General features: G+C 33.0%; 1 protein-coding gene across 3 annotated transcripts in view; it reads right to left on the minus strand.

Moving 5' to 3' along the window:
* Positions 1-6,898: 6,898 nt before the first annotated feature.
* The window catches only part of LOC140049606 (TBC1 domain family member 1-like), a 53,471-nt gene continuing 42,176 nt past the window's right edge, over positions 6,899-18,193 (minus strand). For all 3 annotated transcript variants that reach the window (XM_072094535.1, XM_072094536.1, XM_072094534.1), the window contains 8 exons: positions 17,970-18,131; positions 17,523-17,675; positions 16,913-17,064; positions 16,079-16,171; positions 15,479-15,638; positions 11,125-11,294; positions 9,993-10,211; positions 6,899-9,497 (listed from right to left, as the gene is read on the minus strand). In XM_072094535.1, the coding sequence (XP_071950636.1) occupies positions 9,147-9,497; positions 9,993-10,211; positions 11,125-11,294; positions 15,479-15,638; positions 16,079-16,171; positions 16,913-17,064; positions 17,523-17,675; positions 17,970-18,131 (1,460 nt within the window). In that variant the 3' untranslated portion in view covers positions 6,899-9,146. The remainder of the gene's footprint in view (positions 9,498-9,992; positions 10,212-11,124; positions 11,295-15,478; positions 15,639-16,078; positions 16,172-16,912; positions 17,065-17,522; positions 17,676-17,969; positions 18,132-18,193) is intronic.

The following is an 18,193-nucleotide window of genomic DNA, read 5'->3' on the forward strand; positions in this document are numbered from 1 at the left end:
TTGGGTAAAGCCAATAATCAGAGGATGGGTTGTCATTACATGGATAACCGGCCAGGCCACTAGAAAACCAAGCAAAGTCGGCGACAAACGGTACAGGGCAAAAACAAGCGCCTTTGGTGTAACAAATATCGTGTACCTCAAGAGGAGTGGCAAGTCGACCTCTAAATTTATCGGCACAGAACACGCTAGATTCCTCGAAGTTTAGCTTCTTCGAGTTTGTACCGGTTAGTCGAATTATTCTCTGAACTTCTGGGATATATGCGGTAACATTGGATACTTGATTGTATTCTTTATAGCAATAGTATCCGCTGAGATATGACTTGAAAGGAAATACGTTGGTTCGTAGATTTGATAACTGCAACTTGCACTTGTCGTCAGAAAGCGCACTAAAGGCAATCTCTTCACTGATAAGCCAGCCCTCAGAACAGTGTTGAAGACGAGGTTGAAAAGCGTTGTACAGATTGTCGTAAGACGCCAAACTACCTAAATTATCAGTACATTTGTCGGCTGCCTCGTCGTAAGTAACTTCAGCCAAAACAAAATAGACACCGTCTGAAAACAATAGTACGTACGTTTGTAGCAAATGTAGCTAATACAAATCGTTTCCTCCGCAAGGGTCTGGTTTAGTTATGAAACGAATGTCTATAGAAAATGGGACAGGGCGGCTAGATAGTCAAAATGTGTGAGTAGAAATAAACATTTTATTAGAATGTGTAAAAAGAAGTTATCAGTTGTATCACTTGGCAATCAGGTTTGCTTTACATGTTTGTGTTAGGTTTGTTTGTTTTTACGATAAAGTTTTCAGTAAGATCGATATATTGATTGGTCACAACATTATTTTGATTTTGAGTGATTATTTTATTGTGATAATTGACAATTATTAAGATACCGTTTATAATTGTTGGTATTAAATACATTTTTATATTAATAAATGTAACTTACTTTGAACGAAGTCTCCGTTTAAAACCTGAAAGATAGATTACCAACAATACGGTAATTTATTGAAAATCTTATAAATAATAATTATAAAATATTATAATAATGTATAGTAATATTACACTGTTATGTAAATATCACTTTAATTATAGTCAATGGTCTATATGCTCTATTTCAATGTTGTATTGGAAAAGCAAGGTCAATAAAGAATCTTTAGTTGACTTATATTTTAAATTGATATCAAAATGGTAAATTACTAGATAATTAAAGTGATGAATAAATCTTTTTAATCGGTAGTCACGTTGTAATTCCAATATATGATAATAATTATTATAATAATACTAATGGTAGAATTGTAGTATTGTAATATTTGTTTGTTGTTAAAAAAAAAATTAATATGCTATAACTTTTACGATAAATGAATTATTATAAACAAATACCTTTTCGAAGTATTGGAACAAATTGTCTTTTCTAAAGTTTCCAATTGATGTTGTTGCTCTTCGTTGTTTGTTGATTTGACAGCGACCATCTTGTGAGCTGTAGTTCAAGGACCAGCAAAAGACTTTTCTTGAACAGGCTAACAAACATGAGATCCGCTGCATGTGCGCCATCTCATAACTCCATCCTTGTAAAGAAGATTGCGATATGATGGTGTAAATCTCACAACTTGTGCGTTGTATGTCCGTCAACAACGCAAACGCAATCAGTGTTACGCGGATAATTTTCATTTTGCGATGTGCTACTTATCAGCAAATATTGCTTATTCAGAACTTCTAAGCTTTTTGTACGTAAAACTATACAAGATACGAATGACAATCAACGCACGCATTATAGTTCGCTGACTTTTAGAGAAATAACATGTTCTATAAAAACATCCGAATAGCACACATAATAAAATATCTCTTTACGTCGTTTTTATAAATTCCACCAATCAAAATGCACTACTACAAATTGTACATAAACCAATAATTAATATTTGTTATTGTATTTTATTTATTGGATATCACTGCTGAGGAAGTTCTATTTCCTATACATATCATTTTTGAAAACTTTAATCCTCTTATTAAAACTCGGTCAATCAATATCATCATATCACATCATAAACAAAAGAACTCATTTAAGCTTGGTTCCCACTAGCAACGCAACAAGCGATTGGCAGTTTGAATGACCCATACTGTAGTGATGATCAAATCACTAAAGCTAGGACGCAACGCAAAAAAAAAAAAAAAGGGAAATTTTCAAAAAATGACCAATTTTCGACACTTTTATTTTTAGACATAAATGGTTACTATAGCATAATAAACATGCGCAGAGTCGAATAATGGGTTCTGCGCATGTCAATTATGCTATAGTAACCAGTTGTGTCACAAAATAAAATGGTTGAAAATTATTTTTAGACATAAATGGCTACTATAACATAATAAACATGTGCAGAGTCGAATAATAGGTTCTGCGCATGTCAATTATGCTATAGTAAACAGTTATATCGAAAAATAAAAAGGTCGAAATTTTGCCATTTTTGGAAAAAAATCCCTGTACTATAGTACAGTTAAATTTTCGAAAAATGACCAATTTTCGACACTTTTATTTTCAGACATAAATGGTTACTATAGCATAATAAACATGCGCAGAGTCGAATAATGGGTTCTGCGCATGTCAATTATGCTATAGTAACCAGTTGTGTCACAAAATAAAATGGTTGAAAATTATTTTTAGACATAAAATGGCTACTATAGCATAATAAACATGTGCAGAGTCGAATAATAGGTTCTGCGCATGTCAATTATGCTATAGTAAACAGTTATATCGAAAAATAAAAAGGTCGAAATTTGGCCATTTTTGGAAAAAAATCCCTGTACTATAGTACAGTTAAATTTTCGAAAAATGACCAATTTTCGACCCTTTTATTTTTAGAAATAAATGGTCGAAAATTATTTTTAGACATAAATGGCTACTATAGCATAATAAACATGTGCAGAGTCGAATAATAGGTTCTGCGCATGTCAATTATGCTATAGTAAACAGTTATATCGAAAAATAAAAAGGTCGAAATTTGGCCATTTTGGAAAAAATCCCTGTACTATAGTACAGGAAAATTTTCGAAAAATGACAAATTTTCGACCCTTTTATTTTTAGACATAAATGGCTACTATAGCATAATAAACATGCGCAGAGTCTAATGATGGGTTCTGCGCATGTCAATTATGCTATAGTCCCCAGTTATGTCAAAAAATAAAATGGTCAAAAATTATTTTTAGACATAAATTGTTACTATAGCATAATAAACATTTGCAGAGTCGAATAATGGGTTCTGCGCATGTCAATTATGCTATAGTAACAAGTTATGTCACAAAATAAAATGGTTGAAAATTATTTTTAGACATAAATGGCTACTATAACATAATAAACATGTGCAGAGTCGAATGATAGGTTCTGCGCATGTCAATTATGCTATAGTAAACAGTTATATCGAAAAATAAAAAGGTCGAAATTTTGCCATTTTTGAAAAAAATCCCTGTACTATAGTACAGGAAAATTTTCGAAAAATGACCAATTTTCGACCCTTTTATTTTTAGACATAAATGGTTACACAATAGCATAATAAACATGCGCAGAGTTGAAAATGGGTTCTGCGCATGTCAATTATGCTATATAGTAACCAGTTATGTCACAAAATAATATGGTTGAAAATTATTTTTAGACATAAATGGCTACTATAGCATAATAAACATGTGCAGAGTCGAATAATAGGTTCTGCGCATGTCAATTATGCTATAGTAAACAGTTATATCGAAAAATAAAAAGGTCGGAATTTGGCCATTTTTGAAAAAAATCCCTGTACTACTATAGTACAGGGAAATTTTCGAAAAATGACCAATTTTCGACCCTTTTATTTTTATACATAAATGGTCGAAAATTATTTTTAGACATAAATTGTTACTATAGCATAATAAACATTTGCAGAGTCGAATAATGGGTTCTGCGAATGTCAATTATGCTATAGTAACAAGTTATGTCACAAAATAAAATGGTTGAAAATTATTTTTAGACATAAATGGCTACTATAACATAATAAACATGTGCAGAGTCGAATAATAGGTTCTGCACATGTCAATTATGCTATAGTAAACAGTTATATCGAAAAATAAAAAGGTCGAAATTTTGCCATTTTTGGAAAAAATCCCTGTACTATAGTACAGTTAAATTTTCGACCCTTTTATTTTTGGACATAAATGGTTACTATAGCATAATAAACATGCGCAGAGTCGAATGATGGGTTCTGCGCATGTCAATTATGCTATAGTAACCAGTTATGTCAAAAAATAAAATGGTCGAAAATTATTTTTAGACATAAATTGTTACTATAGCATAATAAACATTTGCAGAGTCGAATAATAGGTTCTGCGCATGTCAATTATGCTATAGTAAACAGTTATATTTGAAAAAAATATGGCCATTTTTGAAAAAAATCCCTATAGCATAATAAACATGCGCAGAGTTGAAAATGGGTTCTGCGCATGTCAATTATGCTATATAGTAACCAGTTATGTCACAAAATAATATGGTTGAAAATTATTTTTAGACATAAATGGCTACTATAGCATAATAAACATGTGCAGAGTCGAATAATAGGTTCTGCGCATGTCAATTATGCTATAGTAACCAGTTAAGTCAAAAAATAAAATGGTCGAAAATTATTTTTAGACATAAATTGTTACTATAGCATAATAAACATTTGCAGAGTCGAATAATGGGTTCTGCGCATGTCAATTATGCTATAGTAACAAGTTATGTCACAAAATAAAATGGTTGAAAATTATTTTTAGACATAAATGGCTACTATAGCATAATAAACATGTGCAGAGTCGAATAATAGGTTCTGCGCATGTCAATTATGCTATAGTAAACAGTTATATCGAAAAATAAAAAGGTCGGAATTTGGCCATTTTTCGAAAAAAATTTTTTAAATCCCTGGAGGCCTACTATAGTACAGGGATTCAAAAATCAGTTTCATGTGAATGTTGATGTATTATAGTGATACCAGTTACGTAAAAAAATAAAAAAAGGGTTGAACTTTTTTTGTTTAGAAAATTTACCATCAAAATAAACTGGAGTATTGTAATGACCCCATAACTATGTTGTCTAAAATAGTGCTCACATATGGTAGTGATATGCCCAAGTAATATGGTAGTATGTCCATATATGGGCACATCATATGTTTTTGTCAAATAAAGTTTGATAGTGTGGACAGAGCTTTATTTAAAATAATAATCTAATAAAAATACAGTATTGTCATTTTATTGATACACTTAATACGAGAATACATGTAGTGTACAAAATGTAAACTGTTAGTCAATATTAGTGTACATGACTAAATACCATATACTATGCAGTAAGTCCTCAGTTTGAGTGAGTACTCGACTGTCCATTGGTTTGAGCGAGTACTCGACTGTCCATTCGTTTGAGCGAGTACTCGACTGTCCATTGGATTGAGTGAGTACTCGACTTTCCATTGGTTTGAGTGAGTACTCGACTGTCCATTGGTTTGAGTGAGTACTCGACTGTCCATTGGTTTGAGTGAGTACTCGACTGTCCATTGGTTTGAGCGAGTACTCGACTGTCCATTGGTTTGAGTGAGTATTCGACTGTCCATTGGTTTGAGTGAGTACTCGACTGTCTATTGGTTTGAGTAAGTACTCGACCGTCCATTGGTTTGAGTGAGTACTCGACTGTCCATTAGTTGTAATTATTATCATACACTGTGTGTTGAATCAGCTTATTCCAAAATATTCTACTGCAGTTAATATATGATTTTAGTCATTTGTTAAGCTCTGTCTACACATAATCAAACTTTATGTGACAAAAAACATATGATGTGCCCATATATGGAAATGGTGATGTCATATCACTACCATATTTGTGCATATCACTACCATGTTTGGGTACGTCACAATTTTTTTGTCAAACTAGTTTGTAGTGTAGACAGAGCTTTAGGAAGTCACTGCATTAAACAATGCGTATGATTATCCAAAATATGATTGGTAAATAATTGCATAAACCAGTTTAAAATTAAACAACATGTAGTTACTGCAGTAAACGCAGTAGGATGATTTTAACATGGTCCCTATGTATCAAATTCAAATAGTGAATTTTAAGTCTATTTTGTCCACATTATATTGCATCTTAAAATATCTAAATAGAGTACTTCTATATTCATCGAAATCTTTCTAAAAAAAAATTAACTTTGTTGTTTCAACCTAAAACATTCTGCTCAACAACGATACAGAATTCAGTATTGCTTTTTTATTTTTCAGATTTTAGCACCTCTACTAATCAAATAAATTATTAATTAATAATTAAATTGGCATCCCTTTTGTTATACTGTACATACATTAGATCAAAGGGTATTTGCCTATATATCAGTAGGTTAAAATATACATTGCATTCTTAGGCTAATAACACGCGTGTTTGTCAAGTTTTACAATTCTAAACACATCATCTATATCTACAAAAGTGCATGTATATACATTTTTCGGTTCTTGACGCTGTACAGTACTTTATAGTAAGCTCACGTTGCCAATTTGTCTTTAGCGGGCGAGAGACGCACAACAGCCTGTGTTTCCTACTCACCGTCCAAAGCTCTTAAACCTCACTTAAGGCCAATTTAGACGAGCGGTAATAAAAATATGTTATTCCTTATGACCATTTACACACAACTCAGAGCAGACGGATGGTTTCGCTGAGGATAGATACAAATTTTACGTGGAACAATCTATGCGGTTTTCTGCTTACCATTACCGCTCGTCTGTGTAAGTTGGCTGGCAACTAACGCTTATACAGCAACCTAGCACACTTTTGGAAAACATCATTTTATTTTCACATTTTATATCTAGGTAACTATCTTGTCATAGTCTTCCCTCTTCCTCAAGTCTAACACATAGCATCCTTGTGAACAATAATATATTTACCTTTTAACAAAACAAAAGTTTCTGAAATGAACGATTTTTAATCTCACATATTTCATTCATAATTTAATACATTTTATAATTTACCTAAAATATCTTTTATACTCAACGATCTATTTTATTTTACATTTATATATGGTTTTTATACACTTTTACTTGAATACGAAATACATACATTATACTGTATAACCAGGCAAGAAAGAGATTGTTAACAGTGATGGAGATCTTTGGGTAGCTATCATGTTGGTTGAAACAATGGTTAAAGATACATTGTCCCCCTTATAAGTGAAATATTAATTGTAATTTTTTTGTATAGAAGTGAATAACTTTATTAAAACTGCAAAATAGCCTATTTAAAGTTTGATTTTATTAGTCTTCATTTTTCATGTTTTTGGGGGACAATGCATCTTTAATATTACATGTACAGATGCCCCAAATATGCCTATACATCAGCCTCAATAATAATATAGTAATTTATGTGTCATACATAACTGTGCGTGTGCTGTGTGCACCAAGGCTGTCAATAACCAAAGTAAAAATAATTGAAAAACTGAATATGGAATGGACTTCGTAATTTAAGACTTAAGAAACAAAAACAAAAACATATTTCTTAGATTTTTTGTTTAAACTTAAGCACGTTTGATTATTCTGACTACTACTGTCAGTAGTACTAAACTGTACATTTTTATTTACAAAACTGTTTGGAAATACTAGTAGCCTTACATATCTACTCAAGGCATGTCTAAATGGAAGCTACAACACTTTGTACACTAGTTTGGTAAATTCAAAATTTGGTCAATTTTTTTTGTGTAGAAATATAAGCATGTGACCTTTGTATGACCTTATGTGACCTTTGTATATTCAAAACTATGCTAGATATACATTGATATAAGATAGTAGCACCAGCTTTGGATACAGTATTGGTCCCATTCTGTAGCATAAAACCATATTTCATGGTGCTACAGTTACAGTAACATATTAATGGCATGTAGCATAATGTACAGCAAGTTATTCTATGCAGTGATACCATTGTGTAGCTGGAAACCATGTTTCATTGTGCTACAGTTACATCGATAGGAATGTACTGTAGCATAATATACAGTAAGATATTCTATGCAGTGATACCATTGTGTAGCTGGAAACCATGTTTCATTGTGCTACATTTACATCGATAGGAATGTACTGTAGCATAATATACAGTAAGATATTCTATGCAATGATACCATTGTGTAGCAGGAAACCATGTTTCATTGTGCTACAGTTACATCGATAGGAATGTACTGTAGCATAATATACAGTAAGATATTCTATGCAGTGATACCATTGTGTAGCTGGAAACCATGTTTCACTGTGCTACATATAGCACCGGAATGATGTATGCAATTCTTATGGTAATGTATCTTCATGTTATGTAGATATGTCCAGAAACTTTTTGCAGTGTGCACACATAGAACCACTCAGTAACCACCATTTACTGTGAATATTGTAGTAGAAAACAACAATGTAATACCTGATATCAATGAACTGATATATCATCCCTGTGTGAGCTATCTCTAGGCTGTGTAGATATGTCCAGAATCATCTTGCAGTGTCTAAATGTAGTATAGAACCACTCAGTAACCACCATTTACTGTGCAATACTGTAGCACAAAACTACAAGGTAATATCCAGTATCAATGAACTGATGTATCATCCTTGTATCTCTATGCTGCATAGAAATGAAGTAAAGAACCATAATATGTATTGCCAGGTCAATGAACTGATATATCTCTATGCTGTGTCATATAGAACCACATGTTAACCACCATTTACTGTGGAATACTGTAGTAGCAAAACCACAATGCAATATTCACTGCAAGGTACAGCATCAATGATTGATATGTTTCTGTTATCTCTATGTGTAGGTATGGGGAGACACATCTTACAGCATTGTTAAACCACAATTTCAGTAGAATAGAATCACTCAGTAACCACCATTTATTGTAGAATAGAATAGCACAAAACCACAACATGTCTGGTATCACTATCAATGCACTCATATATCTTGAGGATTTCATCAACCATGAAGTTTGCACCAAGATCAACAACGTAATAAACAAAGTATTAATCAATCAATTATCTGATTTCTAAAGAAAACTGAAATGCCTTTGCTCACTGAACTGGAACTGTTACTTTGGAACTAAATCCTTTGGAACTAAATCCTTCAGAAACACCAAATTTTAGAGTCGGTCTTTCTCTTAAATATCAGTGCTCTTGGGATCCATTCATTGCTGCAGAGTCCTCACTATACGTACTGGAGCTGAGTTCACTCCCAGAGCTGCCGCTGCTCGACACCCTTGGGCGTGGACCAGTCCTCTTAATTGGCGTCACAATTGATAGATCCATTTCAAGATCGTCAACTGAGTTCATACTCTTTTCCTTATTTTTATTCGTTACAATGCTCTTCATATTTTTTGAAGGGAAAGAGAAGTTGATTCCGGCATCTTGGAGCACATTTTCCGGAATAAGAGACTGCAGCTTCTTAATTGTGCTTAGCAACGCTTCTCGTTCTAATTCAAGTGTCCTTTTCTCGGATCTCAGCTTATTTTCTGATGCCTATAAAAGAAATTGTTGGGTAAAATAAAATTTAAATTTTAAAATAAAATAAAATTTATGAATATCTTCTGTATTCTGTATTTGTATTGGATGCAAAAAACATTTTTTTTTTTTTTTATTATTTTATTTTCTATATTTCATAAAACAGTATACATTACTTAACTTGGTTACATTACAAAGTAATACAAAATAATAATAAAGTAACCTTTTCAAGTTACAAAAAAACATCATTCAACTAAGGAGCTTTGATTTGCACAAAAAGAGACTATGCATTAATGTGTTTTCGGTTGTCGTCTGGAACTGGAATCCATCAAAACTTCCCTGTCCCAACTTCCCCATATGAATACAATCTAACTTGTTTCTAAAGCTCTGTCTACACTATCAACTATGTGACAAAAAAAATATGATGTGCCCATATGGACACAATGATGTCATATCACACTTTTTTGTCAAACTAGTTTGATAGTGTGAACAGAGCCTTCAGATGTTTCATACCTGTAGGTGTTGTACAGTTGCTTCTTGGCTGTGTCTTGCATTCCTTGCTGATTGCAGCTGTTCTATTAACTCCATGTTCTGTCTTTTCAGCTTCAGATTAGCCGACTCTAACGTAGCTAGCTGATCACCTGAATGCGGAGTGTTCACCATTTCGTCTTGAATAACGTGGTACTCCACTTCATAAGCATGCAACTCCTTAGATATATCCAATTCGAATGCCTGCAAGAAAGGACACATTAGAATGTACAGAATGGGACCAATGGACGTATGTAAAACCTCACATACGTAAAATCCAATTACAGTACATTGACATTTTTCCTGCTAATTTGCTGTTTGTGAAAAACCAGTTGTATGTGTAATTCTTATTTTTAAATGAATAGTGAAAAAAATAAATAAAATAAAACAAAAATAAAAGAAAACAATTGAAGTGAATAAGATAATTCCAAAACCTATATGGGAAAAGACCCCTGATTTAGCATTTCTATAAGGCTCTCCAACACAGAGTCGTTTCATTGGTGCTTCTTATGCTCTGGGACTCCTTAAAGGCCAGGTGCGGGCAAAAAATTTCTATTGATCATACATTCCAATAATTATCAATCTATAGTTTCCCCTATGTTTTAAAATTTTGGGTATTTTATTTGTGTTACACGAGCTTGTTGAAAATAAGCTCGCTCTTATCAGTTCAAATTACATGGTAAAATCTCTATTCGTTTGTACACAAATTTCGTAAAAAGAGAAGCATTTTAAAAATCTATGAAAAATAAACGGTGTGGAAAAAAAATGTTATCAGATGACTAAATATAGGTAATATAACTTGAATTTTACATTTCTGGTATTTTTATTCACCTTCAAATTTTTATTTTCATGCTATAGCAAAAATTATCCACCGCATATCCACAATCTTTTTTCACCTTCTAGGGAGTCACCAGACATGTTATTACATTAGGTTAACTAACTACAGTAACTAAAGTCTTCCTGGTTTTTATGGCAGAATTTTGTATTTGACCATATTAAGGGAAAATTATGTTTTTTTTCGTCTTGATTTCTGTTACAAATAATTGATTTATGTACAATTAACTAGATATTATATATTTTTCTTTTATTTTTGGGTTTAGCCAGTAAGTGTGCATACCTTATTGATGACTTTTTCCATCTGCACAATACCAAGAGATGGAAGGGTATCCTTTAGGAATTCAATGATTGCTTCAAAGCCATCGCACTGCAAGATCAGTTCCTCGTGACTTCCTAGGATAATGAGAGCTACTTTGAATATGACATCAAAACCCTGCAGGAATATCAAGTCTGCAAAAGAAAAGATGACACATGTTAATAAGGTGAGAACACTTAAGCTCTGTCTACAATATCAAAAACTAGTTTGACAAATGAAGTGTGACATGCTCAAATATGGTAGTGATATGACATCATCATGTCCACATATGGGCATATCACATATTTAGTCACATAACATATATATTGTAGAGAGAGCTTTATAGCTTATAGATCATAAAAGCAGGGTGCTAAATACACCGTTTTTGATGTTGTATTGTTTTATGTTTCAAACCTGTTAGTGGCGGTATTTATCGCTGTTGGTTTTAATTGAATAAAATAAAAAATAAAATAAAATAAAACATGTTCACATGTGCAAAAAAGTCAACGCGTCTTCTTATATTGTTTTGTACCATATACTGTATGTTACATGCATAAACCTGTCTTCTTCAATGTGACATGCTTGTTGCTTATTTAGACTTCTATCTAAATCTACAGTAGAATTCTATGTTTTTGCAATTCTCTTGATATGCTATTGTAAATTATTCTCATTGTAAGCAAATCAGTATAACCTTTCACAAACTATTTTTATCAAGCTTGCAAAAAATTTAAATTCTGAAGAAAAAAACCTTAGTTTCGAGAAGGAAAAATGTGTCTGAAAGCATTCTAAAAACCATAAACTAACTTCATGTTTACTGAGAATATATAGTCATAGTCATAGTCATATATACTTTATTGTCCATTTAAAAAACAGAAATGTGATTTGAAAACTGGCAAAATACAAAAATATAAAATCATATAGATTAAGGGAGATTATAGAGGGATTATGAATGATTTAAGTGGCCTAATTGAGGATTATCATGGATCAGAATGAATTAAATCTGTAATAGGTGTAATGTGAAGTTAATGACATCAGTGGATTAATAAACACTTTACATCTATTTACATAATGTATAGCTTTACCTATATCTACTTGTTATTAGGTTTGGATTTTGGAATGTAAATGTGTGGCACTGAACCTGTGTCTTGGACCTAACTAGAATGAACTGTGCTCAGGTGCAGCAGCACATACAACACCCTTTCGTATCACACTGTCTACATAATGACAAGGGCTGAAGAATCAGTAGCCTAGGATAACACAATACTCTTCTAAAAGATACACTATTTTATTTAAGCTCCATCTACACTATCAAACTTGTCAAAAAAAGTATGATGTACCCAAATATGGTAGTGATATGATGTCAACGTGTCCATATATTGGCACATCACATTTTCTTGTTACATAAAGTTTTATAGTGTAGACAGGGCTTTAGATAGCGTATCTATAAAACAGGCCTGATGTCTCTATAGTAACTGTACCAAAGCGATTTGTGTTTTATGTTTTTTTCCATTATTTTTTTTCTCACTAATTTACTTCTGGACAATAAAACAAACTAAACCCTTCGGCCTCCTGTACAATACAAGAATGGACAGTAGAAACCTGGACATGGTTGCCTCATACAAACTAAACCCTTCGGCCTCCTGTACAATACAAGAATGGACAGTAGAAACCTGCACATGGTTGCCTCATACAAACTAAACCCTCCGGCCTCGTGTACAATACAAGAATGGACAGTAGAAACCTGGACATGGTTGCCTCATACAAACTAAACCCTTCGGCCTCCTGTACAATACAAGAATGGACAGTAGAAACCTGGACATGGTTGCCTCATACAAACTAAACCCTTCGGCCTCCTGTACAATACAAGAATGGACAGTAGAAACCTGCACATGGTTGCCTCATACAAACTAAACCCTTCGGCCTCCTGTACAATACAAGAATGGACAGTAGAAACCTGGACATGGTTGCCTCATACAAACTAAACCCTTCGGCCTCCTGTACAATACAAGAATGGACAGTAGAAACCTGGACATGGTTGCCTCATACAAACTAAACCCTTCGGCCTCCTGTACAATACAAGAATGGACAGTAGAAACCTGGACATGGTTGCCTCATACAAACTAAACCCTTCGGCCTCCTGTACAATACAAGAATGGACAGTAGAAACCTGGACATGGTTGCCTCATACAAACTAAACCCTTCGGCCTCCTGTACAATACAAGAATGGACAGTAGAAACCTGGACATGGTTGCCTCATACAAACTAAACCCTTCGGCCTCCTGTACAATACAAGAATGGACAGTAGAAACCTGCACATGGTTGCCTCATACAAACTAAACCCTTCGGCCTCATGTACAATACAAGAATGGACAGTAGAAACCTGCACATGGTTGCCTCATACAAACTAAACCCTTCGGCCTCCTGTACAATACAAGAATGGACAGTAGAAACCTGCACATGGTTGCCTCATACAAACTAAACCCTTCGGCCTCCTGTACAATACAAGAATGGACAGTAGAAACCTGCACATGGTTGCCTCATACAAACTAAACCCTTCGGCCTCCTGTACAATACAAGAATGGACAGTAGAAACCTGCACATGGTTGCCTCATACAAACTAAACCCTTCGGCCTCCTGTACAATACAAGAATGGACAGTAGAAACCTGGACATGGTTGCCTCATACAAACTAAACCCTTCGGCCTCATGTACAATACAAGAATGGACAGTAGAAACCTGCACATGGTTGCCTCATACAGTAGTTTAAAACTACAGTAATTCTAAATACCAAAGCCGTACATTCTTTATTTCCTCTTCTAGATTTTACTTTAAACATGGAGAAATAAGTAAAGTAAAATCTAGAAGAAATAAGATGATTATAACTGCAAAGTGACATTGTACTTAAACATCAAGGACAGAAGAAATTGATATGTTACAACAATTACTGTACGTAATACTTGAAAGTTTGTTGTTATTGTACTATTCAGTGAAACAGTTTTATTTTCTAAACCTCTCAAACTTGGTATTTAATATGAATTATGATTTATGAAATATAATCTATAGATTAGTATTATGTATGGTTACAATGTCAAACGTCACTAGTAACTGACTGTTCCATTTATTTTCAAGGGGTGTTCACTTCGGAGTTGACAATTACGGAGTGTAGTATAAATATTGAAACAATAGTTTTTTTTTAACACAGTTTTTTTTACAAATAAGCAAGAATTTCAGTTTCATTTTTTAGGATTCGTTGAACTAGTGCCCAATATATGAATTTAAAGAATTAGTTAAATCAAGATTTGCGTGAAAATGAATACATGGTAGTGAGTACATGTGTAAATATCAAAGCTCATGTCAAAGTTCATTCTATCTATGATGACTATGATTTAACATTAATAATAATCAAACTTGTTGCTTAGTATAAAATTTATGTTTGTTTTTATATCTTTCCTATACAATCCTAAAAAACAATAACACAGTTAATAATCAATAAAAAGAAAAAAAATAAAGGAATTATTAATAACAAACTACAAAACATACCTTTCAGTTTTTAAACAAATAACACAAAACCAGACAAGTCTCCAAGCGTAATAATCTTAACAAGTGAACACCCAACTTACAACTACCAATAACTCATAGCTTCTGAAACTCTTATTCACAGTTCCAGTCCAATGGAGCATGCAGAGAGGTCCAAACAAAAGAGAGAATAGCTGTAAAGCTTGTGACTCAGGCCTTTTAACTATGGTAGACACCTCTGTTCAGTAATTACTTTGTGGTTAAAATGACTCAAGTACTGAGAATGGACCAACCAGTGCCTTAACAATAACAAAGAAACCTGGATACCACTCAAGAATTCATAACAAAAAAGGAATTATAATATATTAAATCCATGAGGAATTAGTTAGACTAAAATTACAACACTTTCAAAAAGAACTTGAGAAAAAAAAACATCTAGATGAAACTAATTTATTGAGGAAACAGATTATGCACACTCTATCGATATGAAATAAAACCTTAATTAAAACAAAATAAAATATTAAAATATATAGACAGGCGCAGATTTAGGCGGGGCTAAACAGGTTTTAGCCCCGCCCCCTAAAATTTAACAGTCATATCTTTTTAAAATAAAATAATGACTTTTTTTTTTCTGCGACCGGCGAATTGTTTTTATCAATTATGAAATATTTAGCAATAACCCCCCATTCTCCCTAATCCATAATGCTGGATCCACCCTAGATAGAATCCCTTTTTGATTAAATTGAGGTAAAAAACAAAAAATATTGAAAGCATTTTTGTTTAAAAATATCGTTCTGATATATTTTATATTTGTTTATACTCACCAAATATCCTTGCAACAAATCCAAGTGGGAACTGAGAGGTGAATATCGTAAGGAACCATGCTGCTGCGTAAAGAGATGGACCAATGTCATTCACCTCCAAATGATCATGTAATCGTCGATAATGGTCATGTAGAAGACGAGATAATTGGTACATTTGTATCTATTCAATAAACGATAACAGCATTTTATTAAGGATATACATAGTTGAAACTTACTATGCTAATTACTAAAGCTCTGTCTATAATATCAAAAACGTGTGATGTGCCCAAATATGGTAGTGATATGATATCATCATGTCCATATATGGGCAAATCACATTTTTTGTCACATAAAGTTTGATAGTGTAGACAGCTTTAGAAAGAAAGCTAAAGATAGCAACTCCTCAGAATTTACAGTAAACTCTATTACATTGTTCAGGGGAAAATTCCCTATTAAGGGGACGCTTAATGAATGTATGAGGGGAAATATACGTTTTAACACTACTGCCAACAACTATTCAGGGAACACTTAATGAAATGTATATGGGACGAAATATGTTTTAACACTACTACCAACACCTATTCAGGGGACATCATATATAACAATAACAAGAATAATTACCTGTAAAGCGACCATGTCTGGCTTGTACTGTCTCCTGAATGAAAGCTGGAACATTAAAAACTGTAACATCTGAAATGATTCTTCCTCTTCAGTCTAATATAAGAAAAAAAAACCCAAACAAAATGATTATGAATACAGTACAGTAGTAACAGTTGGACACTTTCAGAACCCAAACTGAAGATCTGTCTTCACTATAAAACTTTATGTGACAAAACAATGTGATGTGCCCATATATGGACACATATCACTACCATATTTGGGCATATCACTACCATATTTGGGCACATCACACTTTTTTTGTCAAACTAGTTTGATAGTGTAGACAGAGCTTAGAGGTATGGTCATAGGTGAAAGAGTTAAAACATATAATGTCCTATTCAGTTTAGAGGAATCACCTGACAGTATGTCCCACAGGAGGGATTCTGCTGTAGTCAATTAATTATTTTACTATACTTTAACATAGCCTTGGTTCAGATTTTAATAAATCATATTCAAAACAAATTGAACTTTAAAAGCATCATGGTTAGCCCTCAAGCGTTGTCAAATTTGTCAATGTCGTAATGATTCAACTAGTACTAATATTTAACTTCTCTTTCAAATAAATTACACGGTCGTGAAATAAAAACGGTACTTTTTTTTAATGTAATTATAATAGTAATAATAAATTTGGAACATAGAAAAAAGTTTTAAGAGAGTTTTTTCATCCTAAAAACTGTACAACTGTAATTTCAATAGTATTAATAAATTTGAAACTGGAAAAAAGTCTGATTTTAGGTTTTTTTTTTTTTATAGTTTTTATGGCCTAGTTTCAGGAGGTTGACTGTTAACACTTACATGCATAAGTAATAGACCAGCTACAAAGCTAAGCCCCTGACAGTAGCCAACCTCTGCATCCAGTAACGAGTAGGCTTTTAAAAGGTTAAATAATGATAGCTGACCACGTCCAAGTGGGTTTGAGAAATACGGGTGAGTTGGATATGTACGTCCTGCAAAAACAAATTAATTACAGGTTTAAAACTATTTTTTATGGACAGACACACTGTATTTTTTTTAGTATATTAACATAAAAAGAATCAGAACAATATTATAAGTGTATTTAGAAGTTACACTTTTGAAACAGTGGCACACTTCTTGAATGAATATGCGTCCAGAGTAAAAGTAACAATATTATAAAAGATACTGCACAATATTGATTAGGGATGGATCATGTCAACAAATATTCTACTGCAGTTACTGCAGTAATCAAACCATTTCAAACTCTTTAACCTGTTTATGCGATAAATATTTAGTAAGCTTTTTAAAAAAAAAAAAAATTCTTGTACATTTTTTATTGCAGTGCTTCATAAACTTATAAATTGAAATAAACTAAAACCATAGATTATTGCAGTAAAAAATTAGTTACTGCAGTAACTGCATTCTAATCATTTTCATGATGATCCCTTACCTAAATCTATAAGGATTGCATGTTGATGTGTTGTTAGTTGGCTCAGTAAGCTGTTGTATCTTGGCATATCATCACATTCTGTTATCGTGTTTGAGATCATATACTGCTCGGCAAGAAACAGCCAAATCTCTCCTCGTTTCTGACGTGGTACACCTAAATAAAGATTGAAAAACAATTGTCACTTTACAAATGCAATTTAAAATATCGAAACTAACATAGAAGTATGGCACAGTACATGTTGAAATTAACCCTAGCCAAAGTCTAGAGATACAAGTGCCAGGTTGGTGAACTTGAGGTTGGGGTTTGAATTATCATCTTGTTTGTACATACACACTACTTCTTAACCCCTAGCCATCAGAGCAAGCTCGGTGGTCTGAAGGTATGAGCGCTACGCTAGTAATCTGGAGGTCATGTGTTCGAGCCCCACCTTTGCATATGTTTACTAACCTTCTCTAACAGCATCAGCTATGAGGTATGGATCAAACCTAACTCGACTCCGGTCCGGTTTTGATAGTATTTTCTCCCATGTTCTCGTCACATCTTTCAGACATGGAGTGATTTCTTCGTAATCTAACTTTTGGCGTTTTAAACTTGCTATGTCCTGTGAAACTTAAATAAAAATGATAAAATTTATAATTTCAACATTATGTTTATAAATGTAATCTAAATAA

The sequence above is a fragment of the Antedon mediterranea genome, chromosome 5 (assembly GCF_964355755.1).
Source record: "Antedon mediterranea chromosome 5, ecAntMedi1.1, whole genome shotgun sequence".
NCBI classification, from domain to species: domain Eukaryota; kingdom Metazoa; phylum Echinodermata; class Crinoidea; order Comatulida; family Antedonidae; genus Antedon; species Antedon mediterranea.